This window comes from Myxine glutinosa, chromosome 2, assembly GCF_964187855.1.
Source record: "Myxine glutinosa chromosome 2, kmMyxGlut1.1, whole genome shotgun sequence".
Classification (NCBI taxonomy): Eukaryota; Metazoa; Chordata; class Myxini; order Myxiniformes; family Myxinidae; genus Myxine; species Myxine glutinosa.
Genome location: NC_136262.1, coordinates 164,522,288 through 164,543,332, shown reverse-complemented (window position 1 = coordinate 164,543,332; position 21,045 = coordinate 164,522,288). Strand labels below are relative to the sequence as shown.

Sequence of the window (21,045 nt, the reverse complement as noted above, 5' to 3'; positions counted from 1 at the left end):
TCCTGCAATTTTTAAAGTTATTAGGAAATTATATACAGATATCAAAAATTATAGCTTCATAAAGAAAAGTGGCACATCTTTATAAAATTAAATATTTACTACAATATTCATTTTTACCAATGTAAACACTGTGACGTCATTGAGGGCTAGGTACACTCGAGGTCGTTTCCCATAATCTGAAGGATAAGAAAACAGACATGGACAAACAAGTAGCATGCTGGGAGTGGGGATTGGGGGAGGGAGGGAGCAGGGAAGGGGATGTTCTCTGAGAGTCTGGGAAAGGGAGGTAGGGAGAGGGGATGCTGGGGTATTGTACACAGGAAGTCAGCATATACTGTATGTCAAAACAAACACACATGCCGTGCAATGCAATGAAACTTTTATTTTGTTCACTTTAAGGAATAATCTTACATCGATAGTGCATCCAAATGCATTTGCAAAAGACACAGGACACGTTTCACAAAATATTTCAACCTGACCTTGTGCACACAAAGCAATAATGTGGTACCAATATATGAGCATTCTTTAAAACTATAAACCTCTTCTACATATAATACAAGATAATTATTACACGAGTGCATATCGCAAAGGATTATCGTTAATTAGCCTAAATTGTCTGTATACAATGTATTACACAAAAACACATGTACAATTTGTATACGAATCAAGTAAAATTCACAATAATAGATGGATTAAACGATAACTCTGGTTCTCTGCCCAAAGAAAGGCTCTGTGCTGCCAAAAGGCCTCATGGCAGGGATTACACTGGGTGGTTTGCCGTTTCCGAGGGAAGGCACACACATTGATGATTCACCCTGGCTGTGACACATCAGGATGACAGTTTAAGCTAGGCCGAGTTTCCAACCCAGGGAGAGGTAGACAGTGATTCAAGTCAGTTTGGTAAGTAATGGTGGAAATGGGGGGAAATATATGAGCGCGAGTAAAAAAAAATCCATCGAAAATGACGCCTTGGAACAGTTTCTTCGATGGTGCAGCCTCGTGCGCAAGCCAAAGTCTGAAGCCTCGGCCTAGTGTCATATGTGCTGATATCTTCTTTATTTATTAGACATCTTACAGACGTAAATTAACACTCGTTTTACTCTGCACGTGTTGCACATCACGTGCAGCGAATTTCACCTTCCTGTGCTTTGCATTTATTGATGTTTAAAAAAAACGTTTCTGTACACCGCCCTTGAGGCTCGGTTTGCAAGCCACCGTCTACAATTCCAATAGAAGAGACATCATTACTCTTTTATGGAAAATGTTTTTCGAGCTTGTTTTATCCTCAAAAACAGACCGTAGTGAACACACATTCGTGTTAAAAGTTTGGCATTTAAAACATACCCTTATGAAGGGGGGCAGACAACAGTACAAAGACACAATCTGACATTGCGTTTTATATGTTAGATTACCCAAAAGTAATCCTCCTTTTAATAATGTAGTCGTTCAAAACTTAAACTTTAAGTATTCGGAAACTTCCCAATGCAAAGGTGACGGTGTGGCCTATAATCCAAACAGGTGCTCATGGAGTTATTTTTGCAACTGGTTAAATTATCAAGAAATAAAGAGGAAGAATTACTTTTAAGTTAGGCCACTTTCCATGTAAAGTTTTCAAAAACTTGTCTAATGCCTCCCCCTTGCGAGCCCCATTTGTCATGGAATAATGTGCAGGAAACATTACTTGAGGTGCATCCATACCCAACCGCTGTGTCCATGGTCATGTGACCATAAGCAGCATTTATTTACAAACTATCTAAATCAACAATCACTGACCACCCTCTACTATTGCGAGATCAGGGTTAAAATTATCGTTAATTCATACAGGGAAATGTAGACGTTGCAAAATGCATTCTGCTCTTTGAGGCTCATGCAAATGAGTGATGCATTCGTACCCGGACACATGGAGCATAAAGCAAACGGTGACGATAAGAACCGGAATTCCGAGGCAAAATCCAAGGAGGCAAAACAAACAAATTTGATACAACTCGCCATTTTTCATGAAGAGGGAAGCTCACTGGCCTGACGGTGTCAGCTCCGGTAGTAAGCACAGTCCATTTCTGGCATTGCTGGTTGGTGCTGTCATGGGGCCTTCAGAGTTTTGTCTCTGTCACGCCAAGACGGCATATCCTGTTGGAGCCGTTCAAACTCTCCCAGTTCTTCTTTCAGGCGAGCCATGTGTGTTGCCCGCAGCTGCATCAGTGTACGAGACCGTATTGGGTTCAGTTCTCGAAAGGCAAGATGGGATAGTTTCCTGGTGGGACAGACACAATGGCACTATCATTTGATAAACAAGAATGTCGAGGAACACTGAGGTAGGACACTTGCTTTGGTTTCTTGGGCTAGAACAAGATAGAACAATCTGAACTCAGTATTAAATTCCACAGAGTGGGGTGATTAAACGGACACGATTTTAAGGTAAGCTTACATTATGAAAAGATATAATGGGTTACGCAAATAAAAAATGTAATACAGCAATTTCATTTATATGAAGTCCTTACTTTTGGATATTTTAAATCGCATCCACTTCCGGTGCACCAGCTTTTCCTCGAGTGATTGTTTTCCAGCTGTGAGCTGGATAATATATTAATAATAGTAAAAAGCCCGTCAAAAATGACAGGTTTGAACAATTTATTCGACGGAGCAGCCTCGTGAGCGTGCCAAAATCTGAAGCCTCGGCCTAGTGCCAGGTGTGCTTATATCTTCCTTATTTATAAGACATCATATGGATGTAAATGGTGTTGTGTGCTTCGTCTGAGAGTAAATTCGTCTTACATCGATAATCGTCTTCGTCTTCTTCTGTAAATGGTGTCGTAATCCCTGGTGTTGGGCTAGCGGCTAGGGTGCCGGCTTAGGATCCTAGGATCCTGGGTTCGAATCCCGGTCGATCGCTGAATTAACGCCAGGGGGGTTGACTCAGCCTGTCATCCTTCTGAGGTCGGCAAATTGAGTACCAGTTCACTGGTAATTCCCTGCTTGTCGTTAAAGGCAGCAAAAAGGGTTGGCGTCAGGAAGGGCATCTGGCCGTAAAACATTGCTTCAAAAAGGGGACCGAAAAACAACATACAACCACGGTTCCCGAAAAAGGCCAACCCCCGCTTGCGGGGAAAAATGGCCTCTAAAGGTGGTTTTTTTTTTTTATATGCATGTAAATGGACACTCGTTTTACTCTGCACGTGTTGCACATCATGTGCAGCGAATTTCCCCTCCCTGCGCCTTGTTTTTATTGTTATTTAAAAAGAACGCTTCTGTACACCACCCTTGAGGCTCAGTTTACAAGCCACCGTCTACAATTCCAATAGAAGAGACATAATTACTATTTTATGGAATATGTTTTTCGAGTTTATTTTTGTTTTGTTTTTGTATACAACATTGAGGCTCGTGTAAGAGATAACATCAATCACAAAACTAGAGAGGTTCCAGGGAACCTGAACTCAACTGGTCTATATCAATATGGTTAGAATATGCATAATAGAACCACAAACTATATAGTTTATATGTGCTAAAAATATATGACAAAAATTGATTTTCAATAAGGCCGCCCTGCCGCACCCATTTTTGGGCGTGCAACGCCCAAATGCAATCCCAAACTAGTTTATGTTTTAAAGATGCTGCATAACAAGTTTCATCAAATTTCATCAATATTTGTGACTTGTAGAGCGTAGATATCGAATTGTTTACAGACGACAGACAGACAGACAGACAGACGACAGACGGACGACGGACACTGGGTGTCGACCAAAACTCAGCTGGACATAGTCCAGTTGAGTTTAAAAAAAACAATCGGACAAACAAAACATACAATGAAGGGAGTGGTAGACAAGATGGGGAGAGAGAGGGAAGCACACAAGTACAACAGCAGAGAACAAGGACATAGGGAGATCTGTGGGAGGGAGAGGGCTTGGGGGGGGGGGGGGAGGAATGGGAAGGTGGGGGGGGAGGGAGGAGGCATGTGAAGGTGGGGGGGGGGGAGGGAGGAAGCATGTGAAGGTGGGGGAGGAGGGAGGAGGCATGGGAAGGTGGGGGGGGGGAGGGAGGAGGCATGGGAAGGTGGGGGGAGGGAGGGAGAGGAAAAACACATGGGCACTGCTAGAACTTCCAGGAAAGAAGTCGGTATTTCAAAAAAAGTGGATCTGGGGTGAATTAATGGGGGTAGAAGTGATCAGGTTTTGGATGGGGGAAGATAAGAGATGGTGGTGAACAGCTGCTTTATCAAACAGAGTTTGTTTTATCCTCAAAAATAGACTGAAGTGAACACGCATACGTGCTACTACATTAAACTTTAAAACCTACCCTTATGAAGGGGGACAGAAATCTGTACAAATACACAAACTGACATTGCGTTTTATATGGTAGAATAGGATGGCCTGTTTGTGTTCCCATCTAAACCCCCTAACCCATAATGCTGAGAACCCAGGTTCAAATCACATATATTATATGCATTTGTCCAATGACTATGAATATATCTTGTGATGAATGTAAAAAGTAGAACAATGTCTAACCAACATCATTGGTCTGCAAGTGGTATGTGTACAAGCACCTACATGAGCCTTCGTTGACAGTAGAAAAAACAATTACCCATTCTCAAATACGAACTACTTTTTGCCTTTGTACTTTTTTAACTCAACTGGACTATGTCCAGCTGAGTTTTTGTCGACACACAGTATCCGTCGTCCGTCGTCCTTCTGTCTGTCTTTCTGTCTTTCTGTCTGTCGTCTGTAAACAATTCGACGTCTACGCTCTAAAAGTCACAAATACTGATTAAATTTGATGAAACTTGTTATGCAGCATCTTTAAGACATAAATTAGTTTGGGATTGCATTTGGGCGTTGCACGCCCAAAAATGGGTGCGGCAGGGCGGCCATATTGAAAAATCAATTTTTGTCATATTTTTAGCACATATAAACTATATAGTTTGTGGTTCTACTATGCATATTCTGACTATATTGAAATAGACCAGTTGAGTTCAGGTTCCCTGGAACCTCTCTAGTTTAATGTTAGCCTGGGTTTGATCTCGGCCCAGCTATAAACGTTCATCCTGGTGTTTCACAGGCAGAGCGATTGATCAATGGGTGTCCTTTGTGAAGAGGAGGTGAGCTATCGCCGACAACAACAACAACAACAACAGGCATTTTAAGGCCATTTTCCCTGCAAGAGCGGGGGTTAGCCTTGCGGTCCCCATGACAATCTTCTGCATTTTGCCCTATTTTCTGCATCTCTCCTTGTTAACGCCCTTGCCCGCATTTCTTCTTCGACCATCTTTAGCCAAGTCTTTCTCGGTCTTCCCCGTCCTCTACTTCCTTCTACATTCATTTCCATCACTCTTCTCAACCAGTCACTTTCATCCTTCCTCAACACATGACCAAACCATCTCAACCTGTTCCTCTTCACAGCATCAATCACAGGCTCTATTCCCAGCATCTTTCGCAATTCATCATTTGTCTTCCTCTCTCTCAACGATACTCCGCACATCCGTCGAACCATTCGCATTTCCACCCTTTCCAACCTTCGTTGCTGCTCTACGTTCATTACCCATGTCTCGCTCCCATAAATCATAACACTTCTCACACATGCAGCATACACCTTTCCCTTCAGCTTCAGCGACACTCTCCTCCTCATCAGCACGCCACTCAGTTCCCAAAACTTCTTCCATGCACATCTCACTCTAGCAACCGTTGCCGAGTCTGATCCACCTTCTCCATTCAGCATGTCTCCTAGGTAACAAAATGTTTTCACACCTTCCAGCTTCACGCCGTCTCCAAGATCCAACTCAACATTTCCTCCATCTGCACCTCCCTCTGTGCACACCTTACACTTGAATGTCGCTGCCACACTGGTTAATGACCCTCTCAAACCACTACATTTTTGATGAAACCACTCAGCGCACATTGTACATTGAATGGAGTTCACTCCGACACCCTTCCTGCACACAGCACATGGCCACTTCCCAGTTCTTTCCACCTCACCACATGCTTTACCACTTGCCATCACCTTCGTTTTTCCGATATTCACCTTCAGACCTTTTGTCTCCATACATTCCTTCCACTTGTTCATCTTCTCCTTCAGTCCATCCATACTTTCTGCAATCATCCATACTACCCATACCACAATATCGCCGACACAATGAACAAATTCCAAACTCCTACTCTGACATCCAGGGGGCACTGCATCAGTGGCACATCTGCACCCCCAATAAATGATGCCACCTGCAGCCATGTGCTGCATATGACAAAAGAAGTAGATTCCCATTGATGAACAAAAAAAATCTAACATAAATCGAAGTGAAACTTTGTTCGCAAAGAATGACGATTGAATTGCCATTGTAAATTATAATTTTCTGTGCTTTTTGAATCAATAACAACGAAATAGTTTATCAGGATAAAGTTGATCTGAAAGGATATTTGATGCTTCTGGGTTCAATAACCAAAGATCTGTTTGCTGATTGAATTGTTTGTATTTTTCCCCAATTTTTGTATCGCAGGAAGGCCGAAGATATTTCTTAATGGACACCACTTTATCTTATCCACTTTCATGAGGGATAGGCGATGTGCACCCATGATGTGAGATGATCCTCGTCTGGGCTGGAAAATTGTGGGGATGCATCGGTTTTTATAGAACATTTTGTTTATAATAAGCAGTTTCCTTGTTTTGTTTCCAGCTTGATATTTTTTTTTTCTGATTGTGACCAATTTTTAGCCTGGTGTTGGCTTAGCGGTTAGGGTGCCGGCTTGGGATCCTGGGTTCGAATCCCGGTCGATCGCTGAATTAACGCCAGGGGGGTTGACTCAGCCTGTCATCCTACGAGGTCAGCAAATTGAGCACCAGCTTGCTGGGATGAATGATCACTACTTAGGCAGTTAAGACCGAACAAAAGGGTGTAACTTTCATTTTTTCAGGAAAGCACCAAATTTGGCACAGATGTAGTATGGACCTATACAATTGTTTTTCTGAGGGGCGCCCAAAAATTCAGAACCCCTGGTGGCCGCCATATTGAATTTCAACATGACCGCCCTCTGTGACCTATTTCCCTCAATAACTTCTATACTATGAGCGATAACACCACAGTTCCAGTGTCTTACCCCATGTTTTCATGGTCTCTGAATCCAATGGGATCAATTGCATAAAGATTGGCATCCATCATCTTTAATTTCAAGATGGCCGCCATGGTGTTTCCATTTTCCTTGAATCTCTCATAGTATTTTAGGTAAAATTTCAATTCCAAGTGATACACATTGTTTTATTGGTCTCTGATAACAATGGAATCGTATTAATTAATCAAAGTTACACACAGTTGCAGTTTTAACTTAAAATATTGTGGGCACTTGAAAGGTGGAGGCTCTCGCACAGACGCGTAGTACCACAAGCACTGTCCATCGCAGTCACACAGTGATGTGCAGGGCAGATTTGCCCTGGAGCATTTACAATTTCCTTTACAGGCCGACTTACAATGGCAGCTTGTAAGCTCTGAACATGCCTCCTGTATCAGTGGTATTGTGGTCCAAATTGGTGTCCAAGAAGTCCCTGTTTTCATCCAGCCCCAATCAGCTGGTGATGGAAGTTCTGGGTAGGGCACAGGTGCCTGACTCCATATGTGTCCAGGCTGAAAACATGCACGTTTTAGGTGTTGTTCGAAGGCGTCTGCTGTTGGGGGAATGTGATCAATTGTTCTTGCCTTCTTCGTGAATAAGTGTTGGTGCATGTCATTCACTGACTTCATCTCGGTAGTCTGGTCATAGAGGATGGCAACATATCTTTCTATGCTCTGTAGTTCCATAGTAATAGCGTCCAAAGATGGCCTATAAGCGAGAGCATGAAAGGTCTGCGTGATGCTGGGGTATGCCTCCCAAGCCTTCCAGGCTGTCTTTTTCCCAATTTGGGCAAAAAATGACACTGTGTCGCAGCCAGTGAAGGCATGAAATAATGGCAAAGACTCGGACTTCCTGCGGCCAAGGCCGGTGGCAATTTTATGGATGGCAAGGTAGCGGTAGCTTTTGCCAGTGCCAATGGCAATCCAGAGTTCCTCCACACCGTGTGATTGGTAGGTAAAGTAGTGTGCTATTGCCAAGACCACAATATCAGAATCTACAGTTCGAATCAATACGCGTTTTCTCCCCTTTTTCACGGCATCCAGGACATGTAAAAGGACTCTTGTATCCGCTTCTTCTTGTGTACATGGGCTCAGGTTCTTGATGTTGGCATCTGGTTGCGATGTTAGCACGCTGTCACCAATAGTTGCATAGATCTCCTTTCCTTTCAAACCATCCACCACCATATGCGATAAGAATCTGAACAACTCCTCCTTGTTTTCATCATTCCGCAAGAAACTTTTCCAGTTCCCTGGTATCTTCGTTGCAGGTAGAATGCGATGGCGCGATCTGGACCCCCTCTCTTGACATGTGGCAGATTTTAGGCTGTCTGGATGATAGGTGTCCCATACAATGTCTACACGGCTGGTGTCTCGCAGTTGTCCTTCAAAGTATGGGATGAAAATGTTCTGGCCATATTCATAGAAGTTTTTTGTTGAGTCCCCTGGCAGAAGGTGGACAACTGCCGCCCCATCAAAGACCTTTGCCTCCACCTGTGGACCCACATGGACAACAGGGGAAACTTTCTCCAACGATTGTAAGAGGTCCGATTTAGCGCCCTGCCGCATTTTGCCATTGTTGGTGATCGCTGGAGGAAACGCCTGGTTCTCATGGCAGAAGAAGTTGTCCAAGTCTCCTTCTCGCTGCTGACTCACAATGTACAATCGTGAAAACAGATGGCAGTCATTCTTGAGTTCTGCTATCATTCCCTTCACCTTTGATTGACCAACCTCCTTTGGACTATTGAAAAGTGGAAGCTTATTCCGAGAGATTACATCATCTATAGCTTTCTCCTGCTTCTCCAGACGCTCTTCTATGAATGTTTGGTACTGTGTTTTACCAATCTTTTTAACGTGCATGACAGTCTCTCTAATGCTGGATGGCATTATTTCCTTCAATTCAAGTGATAGAAGATCATTGCTGTCATCTTCGAACGAGTTGCCCATCTTCTCAATGGTTGAAACAAGGGAGCGCACATCTTTGGCAAATGCTTGTTGTATACTACCAGTTTGTTCATGGTGTAGGTCCCTTTGCTCCTTCGGCTTCAAGTACAACTCTTCAAACTCTTCGATCATTCGAGCTACCTCAGGGCCCGCTGTCATCCACCTTCTCAGTGCAGCAGGGTTTTCAGTCAGGCCAACCGCTCCACCGTCTCCTTTCACGAGTACATTCAATTGTTCGTGAGCCTGATCGAGGCCTATTGATGAGAATTTCCATCCAGTCTTGTTGGCAGTGAATGAGCCCTGGCAGAAGTTCTGGTAGACATGTGGACTAGTTTCTCGGAGCACCAACATATCTCGCACATGAACAGGCAACCATCTGGCATAGTTAGTGTGATCCACTGGAAAAAACCAGGATACTAGTTGTGCTGTGGACTCCACATAGAGCTTGAAGTTTGAGCAACGAATGGATCTGACAAACTGGAAGATGGACAGCTGGAAGTCTAAGACAGTAGACCAGTACAAAAACTGTGGATGGCTATTTCTTTGTCCTGAGCACCAGTCGTCAAAGCTTCTTGGTTGATCTGTGACCTCCAGATACATTCCATATGCTTTCTTCTGCAAAATGTGTAGTGCGGCTGCTGTGACTTGGTGTGCGTGCCTGGTTTTGCACAAGTTGGATGCATGGATTAGAGAATCAGCTGTACCCGCTGTAGCGATGTTAGCCTTGGTTATGGCATTCGTCCATCCACTGCTGTCCATGAAATCACCAATTGTCTTGAGGGCAGCCATCTCCGTGTGCAGTGGCCCCAACATCATAACCAATTTGTCTTCACCATAAAGTTCAGGATGACTCCACTGTATCCGCTTGCCAAGTGCATAGAGGGGTTGATCCATCGTGATGACTGGTACTTGCTCTGGATTCCTGAGTTGTGTGGCAGCCTTTACAACTTTTATGACGTGAGTGATCATGGCAACAGATGTTGATTTTTCTCTAAACATTGGCATCAAGGCTGTGGTCGCCTTCGGCTTCACCATCTGATGTAGGTGGCCAGCATGATATGCAGCCCAAGATATGAACTCATCACGATCTGATTTCCCTGAATCATACCATCTTTTCAGTTCCTCCAACCAGTTTGTCTCCAACTTTCTGTCTTGCACCCATGCATCAGACATTGCCTTTACAGGCCCTTGCAGTTTCAGCGCAAAGAGGTGTTTTGGAAAGCCATCAGCAGGCAACACACTTGTGTAGGTTGCAGGGAGTGGTTGAATTTGTTTGGGTCCCTCTTTCAATATTATCAATCTTCCACGGTCTTCTCCAGGATCATCCTCTGTTGGGTGCTGGCAAAGCGATATCGCAGTTCCATGGAAGGAATCCTTTGCAGTCACCGAGCTGGGATTGTGGTCGATATTGTCTGCTTGTGCTGTCGTGAAAACGCCAGAGCGTAGCTTGGGAGGACAATCAACACCATCGGCTTCAAACTGTTGAATAGCAGCATTTGCAGCACTCGCTGACAATCCCGATGCGGTCGTACGACACACACAGTCCTAGACTATAGAAGCGATCTATGAGCTGCCGACTGCGCATTTCAGAATGTACTTTTAATGCTATGTAGATTGGTACCGGATTTTCTCGGTCTCTGTTGTGGCGAACGGTTTCCCTTTCCTTTGCTGCTGATTTCACACTATTAAATGCAAGCAACTGTGCAAAAGTCCTACCTGCTTTTGCAACTGACTCCTCTTTCCCTGTCTGATGCACAATGCTAGGACCTTCTAAAATCATGGTCACCAAAGCTAAGAGAGAACTTGGAATGCTGGCATCTGCGAAAGTCCCATCAAAACAATAATTCCCTTGAAAGATCTGTCTTCTCACTATCTGTGCTGCCCTGGCCAAGTTAATAGCTGCAGCATCGAAGTCGCTTTCGCAAGCTCTCTTCAGAGCATCCCCAACATCAGTGTCAAAAGCTAGTATCACATCATTCCCCTTTTTACTGGCTGACAGGGATGGACAGTATGACAGTAAGCTGTCTTTCAAACGTGTGGAATTCACATTCACATCCTCTCCAACACCAAGGTCTATCAGTCGGTCTTTGTAGATGTTCACTAAATCTGCTAACCTAAAGACAGTGGCAAGACCCTGCTCACACTTCCGTGCCTCTTCAATGTAAGACAATAATTCAGCAAAGGCAATGCTACGACACCTTTGATCCTCTTCCCTGTCTGCTTTGTTAGATTGATGACCTAAGAACACTTTAGAGGCACGGTTGTAAAGTGCACTTAGACACCGCTTATGATACCTAGCCTCAATAGCCACCATATCTCCTCCAGCAAGTTTTCTTAGCAAGTGAGTGTCTTTCAGCATTACAGCATAGCGTCGGACATTTTCGTCTAAACCAAATGTAGAAGCCCTATAGAGTCCAGCATCTCCACCCAGTCCATCACAAAAGAAACAAGTTGGTTCTGATTGCTCACTAATGTGTGACAGATTGATGAGACGACGTGTTTTCACTGGACTACCTCCCTGCTGTGCTTCTGATCCATCTAATGTCCGCTCTTGGCAGAGGCATACCTATCAATTTTGGAGACAGAAAGTTTACTTCTGCAGGACTTATGCCACGATGCAGTGTTCGATATCAATGTCATTTCAATGCCATTGCCGTCATCAATGCGATCGAGGTCGATCTTGAATGGATCGTAGCCCTTTTCCTGTGCTAACTTCAGCTGACCATCCAACAACTTGTAGCTCACATCAGCATCCAAGCGTGTGCCCCTCTTTGGCTGTTGAAGCGATTCTGATGTCGTCTCTTGACAAAGGACACATAGACTCCAGTCAGTTGATGGGATGTCTGGTGGATCATCATGGCTCCCACTAGGGTGAGGTTGAACCAGGGTGAACTTTTTGGACATTTTCTCAATCTGAAAGAAAGAAATAGGATTTGAAAAAATATATATAATTCATACATAAAATAAAAGTGACATAATGGACATGTATTACACAGATAAAGTATTATTATTATTGATTAGATTGTGATTAGATAAACTAATTAAATAATGGCAATCAAACGCTGTGGCAGACACGTCTTACATGGCATACTATAGTATCGAAACATTACATTTGGTGCTAGATGTAGTATGGACCTATACAATTGTTTTCCTGAGGGGAGTTCCAGTGTCTTACCCCATGTAACTTTGATTAATTAATACCATTCCATTGTTATCAGAGACCAATAAAACAATGTGTATCACTTGGAATTGAAATTTTACCTAAAATACTATGAGAGATTCAAGGAAAATGGAAACACCATGGCGGCCATCTTGAAATTAAAGATGATGGATGCCAATCTTTATGCAATTGATCCCATTGGATTCGGAGACCATGAAAACATGGGGTAAGACACTGGAACTGTGGTGTTATCGCTCATAGTATAGAAATTATTGAGGGAAATAGGTCACAGAGGGCGGTCATGTTGAAATTCAATATGGCCGCCACCAGGGGTTCTGAATTTTTGGGCGCCCCTCAGGAAAACAATTGTATAGGTCCATACTACATCTGTGCCAAATTTGGTGCTTTCCTGCAAAAATGAACGATGCTTCCTCTTAACTGGCAAACTCCACGGTGTGTACCCGGATTCAGAATAGGTACACCGTATCTCTGGGCATCGTTAGAGCGTGACCAAGGGTTGGCGTCAGGAAGGGCATCCGGCCATAAAACATTGCCTTAAACAGGGAACCATGATTGTCATGGGGCCCGCAAGGCTAACCCCCGCTCTAGCGGGGAAAATGGCCTTAAAACGATCATTCATTCATTCATATTCATTGTGACCAATTTCCTATATTGGGACATTGGCACTGCTATCTGATTTGTCAGCTTTGATTTTGTTTCTTGCGGACAGTACATCAGGATTAACCTTGTGTGCACAGGTATGCACAGGTAACCTTGTCTGTGAAGCCTGGTGTTGGCTGAACAGTTAACGTGGCTGCCTTGAGATCTCAGGGTCTTGAGTTAGGAATAAAATAAATCTGCAGCAGTTAACAATGCTGGTTAATAACGGTCGAAAAAACCCCACACTAAGTTTATTTTGTGTTGATGAGTTATAACTCGTATAGACATTCACACAAACTATTGTATGGTCACTCACTTGAAATCGAGGATCATTCGTGGAAAACAACTTGAATAGTTGAAAATGGTAGAAGAATCTTGCAGCTTCAAAATCTCTTCTTCTTTGTACTTAAAGAGGGCCAGAGCAAATCGGAAGATCACCTTTTGAGAAAAAGAAAAAGGGATTGTTTGTCACTTTTTTAGTTATCTCAGTTGAGAATAATTACCGTTTAATGCTGCCTCACCTCCATCTCATTGTGTAATTTCTTCAAAGTTCCTTTTTTTTCCAATCAATGTTTAAAACAGGGCGCCAAGTGAATCGTAAATGTTTTTTTTTACAGAATATGAACATGAAACTTTCCCACCAATTTAATGGGCACCAATTTGATCCCAAATGTACTGTTTCATATAAAATTCCAGTATCTGTGTTGTTTCATATCAATCCGTGTCGTTTGCAAGGATCAATATGGCTCGCTTGCCAGTATATGCCGATTCCAGTAGCAATCTGTGTCGTTTGGAAGTTTGTGTGGATGTCAAAAAAATCATAGAAAGAAAAACACACCATGACACTGAGGAGAAACTGACTTCAAACAAGAAAATTGAGACCATTTGGTCTCGACCATGCATGAGCTACTGTAAGCAGTCCTACTCATAAAGATAATACAAGCAGTAATTGAAATTGGAATTCCTAGTAGTGTTCATTTGCTTCATACCATGTACCCCTTCCATCCCTCCCTCCACCCCCCCCCCCCCCCCCCAACGGCCCTCTTTCCTTTATTTATTGTATGTGTTATGGGTCCATGCATGCTTTTGTGTGTAATGTGTTAGCTCTGACATTAAACTTGACTCTGTATACAAAAAAATAAGAAAGTAAAATACAAATAGAACAATGCGACTGTGTCGACAATATGCCTCCACATAATCCCACAATGGGTAGATGCCATCACTCTGGATATGTATGGGTCGGGGATCACGTTTGCGAAGTTTCGTGTTGATCGGATTAGGTTCGTTTTTCTATCAAAGATGGCTGCCCAACCACGTGACATATGACATCATCATTTTCAAACTATATCCAACAGTGCTGTTAGATGATATTTGTAAAATTTCGTATCGATAGGGTGAGCGGTTTCAGTGATATAATTATTTAATATATTCCTTCAATCCAAAATGGCTGCCAAACCATGCGACCTATGTCATAAATTTAATATTTCAATACAAATGGGTCATAGATCATGTGCATGCAATTTCAGATTTTTAGGATAAGGAATTCGATTAAAACATTTTTGGCTGGTATACCACTTCACCTATGATGTCATCATTGCCATGCTTTTGTTCACCATTGGGAGTACTTGACAATGTGCCAAGTTTCAAATTTTTCCATTCAGCGGTTTCCGAGAAAAATTTTTTTTTCATTATTTGCTTTTAATCCAAGATGGCTGTCATACCACGTGACCTATGACGTCACAATTATCATCAAAACATTCCGCATGGGTGTCACTGCTACCCTGAAAGTTTTGTCTCAGCGGACATATGGTTGCTGTGAAAAACGAGGTTTAGCCCGTACGGACGGATGGACGTACGGACAACCCAAAAATTTAATGCCTCCGGCGACTTTGTCGGTGGAGACATACAAACTAGTGAATTCAGCTGGGGTACCACAGCACACGAGAAACCATTACATCCTTCATGTCCACAACTCCTGATGTCCCTGTTCTCCACTGTTGTACTTGTATGCTTCCCTCTCTTGCCCCATCTTGTCTCCCGCTTCCTTATCATATGTTTTATGTGTCAGTTTGTTTTTTTGTGATTAATGTTAGCTCTTACACGAGCCTCGATGTTGTAAACAACAAAAAAAAAAAAATTAAATTCAGGTGGAACAACCAGCATCACATATCCATCTAATGGGCATTGGCCTCTGAGAGGCAGTGCCCTCTGCTGGCAATCACCAGTTCTGGCCAACTCACCAGGGAAGGAACCCAGACAATGCATCTCAATGAAAGAGCTTGCCACCCAGTGATCTGCACTACCACCCACTTGATATAACTCGATTTAAACCACTGATGCACAGTAATTTAGACAAGGAGAAATCAATTAAGATTGAACTTAAGAAACCTCTGCACAAAAAACGATGATGTGATTAAATTCCCAAATTATTAAAGTGGAGGAAAGTGAGTTGGATCAAAATAAAGCAGTCTAACCTTGCATCCCTCATATAGGATGGAGTCCCAGGCCCTGAGCAGAATGTCAGTCGACAAACTGTCAACAAATAATACAAGGAACCAGTTTATGGTGATCAAAGATAGGTCCACGTTCTGCTGCAGCAAGTGAGTATGCAGCCTGGGTAGCTTGTCCTCCAGCATGTCTTTCAGTACACGCTGATCAGCCTGCAAACAACACGTGAGCAAATCCTACAATGCAGTAAAAATGAAACAACCTCATATATACAGTCACGTGAAAAAGTAAGTACACCCCATGTAAAGTCTTGACTTTTTCAACATATTTCAACATACAGCTATTTGATCTTCATTTCACCAATATTGATAGATAAAGGTGATATAATATAACAAATATCATGAAACATTTACATTTTGTAGTCCATTGTGTAATTTAAATAAAAATAAATGCAAATTTCGCATGTGGAAAAAGTAAGTACACCCTTGGCTGTAATAGGTGGTATTGCCCCCTTTGGCAGAAACAACCTCAAGTAGGCGTTTCTTATAACTGTCTACCAGTCTCTGACATCGACTGGGAGAAATTTTTGCCCACTCCTCCATGCAGAATTCTTTCAGCTGTGCGATGTTTGAGGGGTTTCTTGCATGAACAGCTCGTTTCAAATCCCCCCACAACATCTCGACGGGATTTAGATCCGGGCTTTGACTTGGCCATTCCAGAACCCTCCATTTCTTTCTTTTCAGCCATTCCTTGATGGATTTACTGGTATGCTTAGGGTCATTGTCATGTTGCAAGGTCCACCGTCGGTTGAGCTTCAACTATCCGACAGATGGCCTCACATTATCCTCAAGCTCCCTCTGGTACAATGAAGAATTCCTAGTGGATTCTATGATGGTGAGCTGCCCAGGCCCTGATGCAGCAAAGCAGCCCCAAACCATAATATTTCCACCACCATGCTTTACAGTTGGTATCAGGTTCTTGTGGTCAAATGCTGTCTTTGGTTTTCGCCAAACATGTCTTCTGGTACTGTGGCCAAATAGCTCTACCTTTGACTCATTTGTCCAGGACACATTGTTCCAGAAGTGCTGGTCTTTGCCGAGGTGTTCATTGGCAAACTTTAGTCTTGCCCTGATGTTCTTTCTGGACAGCAAAGGTTTCCTCCTGGCACACCTCCCATGTAGATCAAATTTGTGCAGCCTCTTTCTTATGGTAGACTCGTGCACTTTGACATCAACAGTGGCAAGAGCTACCTGTAGGTCCCGTGATGACATTCTGGGGTTATTAGAGACTTCTTTCAGCATCTTGCGGTCTGCTCTCGGGCTGAACTTGCTGGGGCGGCCTGGCCTGAACAAGTTGGCAGTTGTTTGGAATCTTCTCCATTTGTAGATGATCTTCCGGACAGTCGAATGATTGATTTCAAATTGTTTGGAGATCTTTTTAAATCCCTTCCCAGACTCGAAGGCATCTATAACCTTCTTTCTGAAGGCCTCAGAGAGCTCTTTTGATCTGGGCATGGTGACGCCGCACACTTCAACAACAAAGAGCAAACCAAACTAAATGTCTGTGGCTTAAATAAGACAGGTTCCTCCAAGATCCTCTCTAACGATGTTCTAATCATTTGCACCTGGGCTGGTGCACCTCATTCTAATTTTAGGTATTTGAATTAGTGATAAATGTAGGGGTGTACGTACTTTTTCCACATGCGAAATTAGCATTTATGTTTATTTAAATTATACAATGGACTACTAAATGTAAATGTTTCATGATATTTGTGATATTATATCACCTTTATCTATCAATATTGTTGAAATGAAGATCAAATAGCTGTATGTTGAAATATGTTGAAAAACTCAAAACTTTACATGGGGTGTACTTACTTTTTCATGTGACGGTACATATATATATATACATATATATACATATATATATATTGTTGCGGATATGAGGACTGTATTTTTTTTATTGTGTGCTTTATTATTATTATTGTTTATTCTGCGCCTCCTGCCTCCAGTGTTGTGTAAAAGTTAAAAGGGCGTCCCGGTAGTTATTCCATGAAACACCACATTGCAGGACCCGATAAAACCCTTGTTCAGTTGCTTATATCTTATTATGTGTTTTAGAGTAAGGCCTTGTCTTCCATTAAAATAATACTCCATTGCACCGAATCAATTAAGAATAGCTCCCCTTCAATAATTCCATTTCACAGCCAAACTCTCCATCTGTGGGTAAAGCAGTTCACAAGCGTGGGGTGCACGCCCTCTCATTTCGCTGCGATAGTGAATATGTGCTCCGTGCTCTGTTTGAACAGGAGGGGCGGGGGCGCCAGGGAGAGGCAAGCCCAGGGCGCACCACGAAGGGCGGGGCTGTTCAGCCCCATGCCCAAATAAGGAAACAAGCCCGTGGCTCGCCATGAGGGGCGTGCCGTCGGCGCCATGCCCAAATAAGGAGACAAGCCCGTGGGATTACCATACAAGGTCACGAAACAGAGCACGGGGGGGGGAGGGCGGTACCGAAACCGAAGAGGGCGTGTCAGACCGGCGCTGAAGGTTTGGGGAGAAGGGTGCGACGATCGCTGGGACAAGCGACACCAGAGATACGGCAGATGAGTCCAGGTGCGTAAGAGGGTCGGCAGTCCACCGGGAGAGAGTTCAGAGTAGCACCGGAGTTGCGTGAGAGATACGAAAAGCCTTTGACAAAGAGCCGCTTCAACCAGCCTCGTTTCAACCCGCCGAGTGACCCTGCCGGCGTGCGCTGTAAAGCGGCTTTCAAGGAGCTGCCGGCTCCCCGCTTCCCGCCCGGAGTGGACCTGCTCGCTGTGCCCTGTGATCCCACCTGCTCATCCTTTCCAGCCATTCCTGCCTGCAAGTTCCCCATTTGCGTACGTGAGTTTGTTTTGTTCGTGCTGTCCTGGGTAGTAACTAAGTCTGTATAAGCTAGTAATTTTCACTGTGTCACCTGCGTTTTCATGTCTGCTGTAAATACCCGTGACTGCTCTTTTTGCTTACTAGGGCGTGCCCGTACTATATATATATCTAAAATTATATCCCCCCCCTCTATTTACATGAAATGGTTTGGTCCATTCGCAAAGCCAAAGCGAACGACATTATATCCCCCCCCTCTATTTACATGAAATGGTTTGGTCCATTCGCAAAGCCAAAGCGAACGGCTTGCGAGTACGGTGACCATACCTTGGGAACCACTTGTCCGATTAATTTAAAACCTTGAAAAGGCACATCCTCGGGTCCCCAGCAATATACCTGGCAAGTTTCAAGTATATCGGACCGGTAGTTGTCGAGAAACAGCGGTCACAGACAAACACACACACACACACACAGACACACAGAGATTACTGGAATTATAGATAGATGTGTGTAAATAATAATAAACCCCGTTACTCTTCTGTACGTCTTCTTCTTCCTCTTTGCATTCGTCGTCTTAGTCTTTTCCCGATTGAATAGCGGTGGCGCGATACGGCCAACGTTTGGGTGAATCGGGTTTAGTCGGGGAACAACTGTTCGGTCGCGGAGCCTCCGCTCAGCAAATATAACATCCTTAACCGCGTACCGTAACAATATATATATATATATATATACATATATATATATATATATTGCGGATATGAGGATTGAGGTTTTTTTATTGTGTTGTATTGTATACCAATTGTTGTGAATTATTGTTTTAGTCTGAGCCCTCCTTGCTCCAGTGTGTATAAAGGTCAAAGGGCGTTCCCGTAGTTAGTTCAATAAAGCATACATGAAGGACACTATAATATCCCTGTTCAGTAGTTTATTTCCTTATTCTGTGTATTAGGTTAAGGCTTTGTCTTCCATTAAAATGACACTCCATTGCACCAAGTGAAATAAGATAGATTCCCTTCATTCTTCATTCCCCTTCCCAAAAACCTCCATTTCCCCTTTCGTCATGGCCAAGCCTCAATTTGCCAATTACATCCCCTCCAAAACCACCATTGAACATGTGCTCGGGTCGGGGAAGAAAGGCGTGCCCGCCCGTCGTCATCAAGGGCGGAGCAAGAGGGTCGCGCGACCAACCAGGGCCGAGGTGAGCACACCAATGGGCGTGTCCTGAAGGCTGGCGGCTTAATCGCCGGAGGCGTTATAAAAGCGCGCGCGCAAGGTACTGCGTGAGAAGATCCAGATGAGCTTTGAAGAGAGAGAAGGTTCAAGGTCAATTACAAGCAGTTGCGCCAGAGACGGCAGACGCGCCCTGAGGTGAGCCAGAGAAGCAGCTTTGGCTCCACAAGCAGCGTTGACTCCACCAGGCAGCTTCAACCCGTTACCCCGCGGGAACCAGATAGCGGTGGCATCGGTGGCCGTCGAGGTCCAGCCGACGTCCCGTGCGGGATCAAGCCCGAACCATCTGCCCCAGCTGAACCTTCCCATTCCTCCTTCCAGCATTCATTCCTGCCATTCCATCCTTCTTGTGTACATGAGTTTGTTCTGTTTGTTCTGTCCTGGGTATTTAATTAAGTTTGTATAAGCTAGTATTTTCACTGTGTCACCTGCTTTTTCCATGTTCCCTTTATATAACTTTGACTGCTCCTTTTGCTTGTGTGTGTAAATAATAAAACCCGTTATTCTTCTGTACGTCTTCTTCTTCCTCTTTACATTCGGTCACTTTAGAGGTTTCCAAATTGAATATCTGTGGCGCGATCCAGCCAACGTTCGGGAATCGGGTTTAGTCTGGGAAAACTGTTCGGCCGCGGTGCCTCCGCTCGGCAAACAACATCCTTATCCGCGGACCGTAACAATATATATATATATATATATATATATATATATATATATATATATATATATATAATTATATATATAGATAATTATATATAGATATAATTATATATATATATTGTTACATTTGTGGGGGTAGGTGGAAGGATACCGTAGGGAAGGTAAGAAGGGGGGGTGGGGTGGGGGGGGGGGTTGAAGCAGTGCTAATTAGCTCTAGGGATTAAGGCTAATTTTCCCCAGTACGTGATTTTCGCTCTGTAATTTTCCCTTTACGATTTGCTGCCACAGCCAGCCATGAAAACCTCCTTTAAGCAACATTTACCACACTGGCAAGAAGCTAAGCAGAGCCGGTCAGGGCAAGCCCCACCCCCCCCCCCCTAATGGACCTAATAAGGGAAAAGGCCATGCCCCAGGAGATCATGATTGGCCCAGAGGATGTGGGCCGAGCATGGGGTGATTTATCTTAGCCCCCACCCCGAGCATGGGGTGATTTGTAAAACAGCTTCGCCATTGGTCGTTGTGACGTCATCGAGAAGCTTCGAGAGACGTTGGTGAGGAGATCGGACAAGGAAGCTGGCCATTTGCTTTGTGCACTTTTGAGGAGAGCTTTTGGAGCTTATGCTATATGAGGATTTTTGCTTTTTTTTGCTATTTGTTTTTTTTGTATTTATTTATATTGTTGTATTTATTTATTTATGTACTGTTTTGTATTTTTGCTATTTTGTATTTTGTATTATATTATTTGTATTTTTGGAGCTTTTTGCTATTTGTGAGGAGGTTTTGGCTGCTGTAGTGCTCTTTTCGGGAGCTAAGGGCCGCGTTTTGCTTGCTGGCCAGGAATCGAGAGGAGGCTGTATTGGCCGCCTGGTTTGCACCTGGGCGTTTCGGCGCACGGCGCCGCGCCATTTTGGGCACCTCGACGCGCGGGCCTTTTGTCGGCCGGCGTCACCTTGAACTGCCGACTTCACCAAAAGAACTCGTTGGACGAGCTAAGTGCACTAATA

The 21,045-nt window shown here is 43.7% G+C and overlaps 1 protein-coding gene across 2 annotated transcripts in view; it reads right to left on the bottom strand.

The window, feature by feature from the left end:
• Positions 1 to 363: 363 nt before the first annotated feature.
• Positions 364 to 21,045, bottom strand: part of LOC137421110 (TBC1 domain family member 2B-like) — an 85,066-nt gene continuing 64,384 nt past the window's right edge. For both annotated transcript variants that reach the window (XM_078771893.1, XM_068106837.2), the window contains 3 exons: positions 15,320 to 15,505; positions 13,162 to 13,283; positions 364 to 2,251 (listed from right to left, as the gene is read on the bottom strand). In XM_078771893.1, the coding sequence (XP_078628019.1) occupies positions 2,080 to 2,251; positions 13,162 to 13,283; positions 15,320 to 15,505 (480 nt within the window). In that variant the 3' untranslated portion in view covers positions 364 to 2,079. The remainder of the gene's footprint in view (positions 2,252 to 13,161; positions 13,284 to 15,319; positions 15,506 to 21,045) is intronic.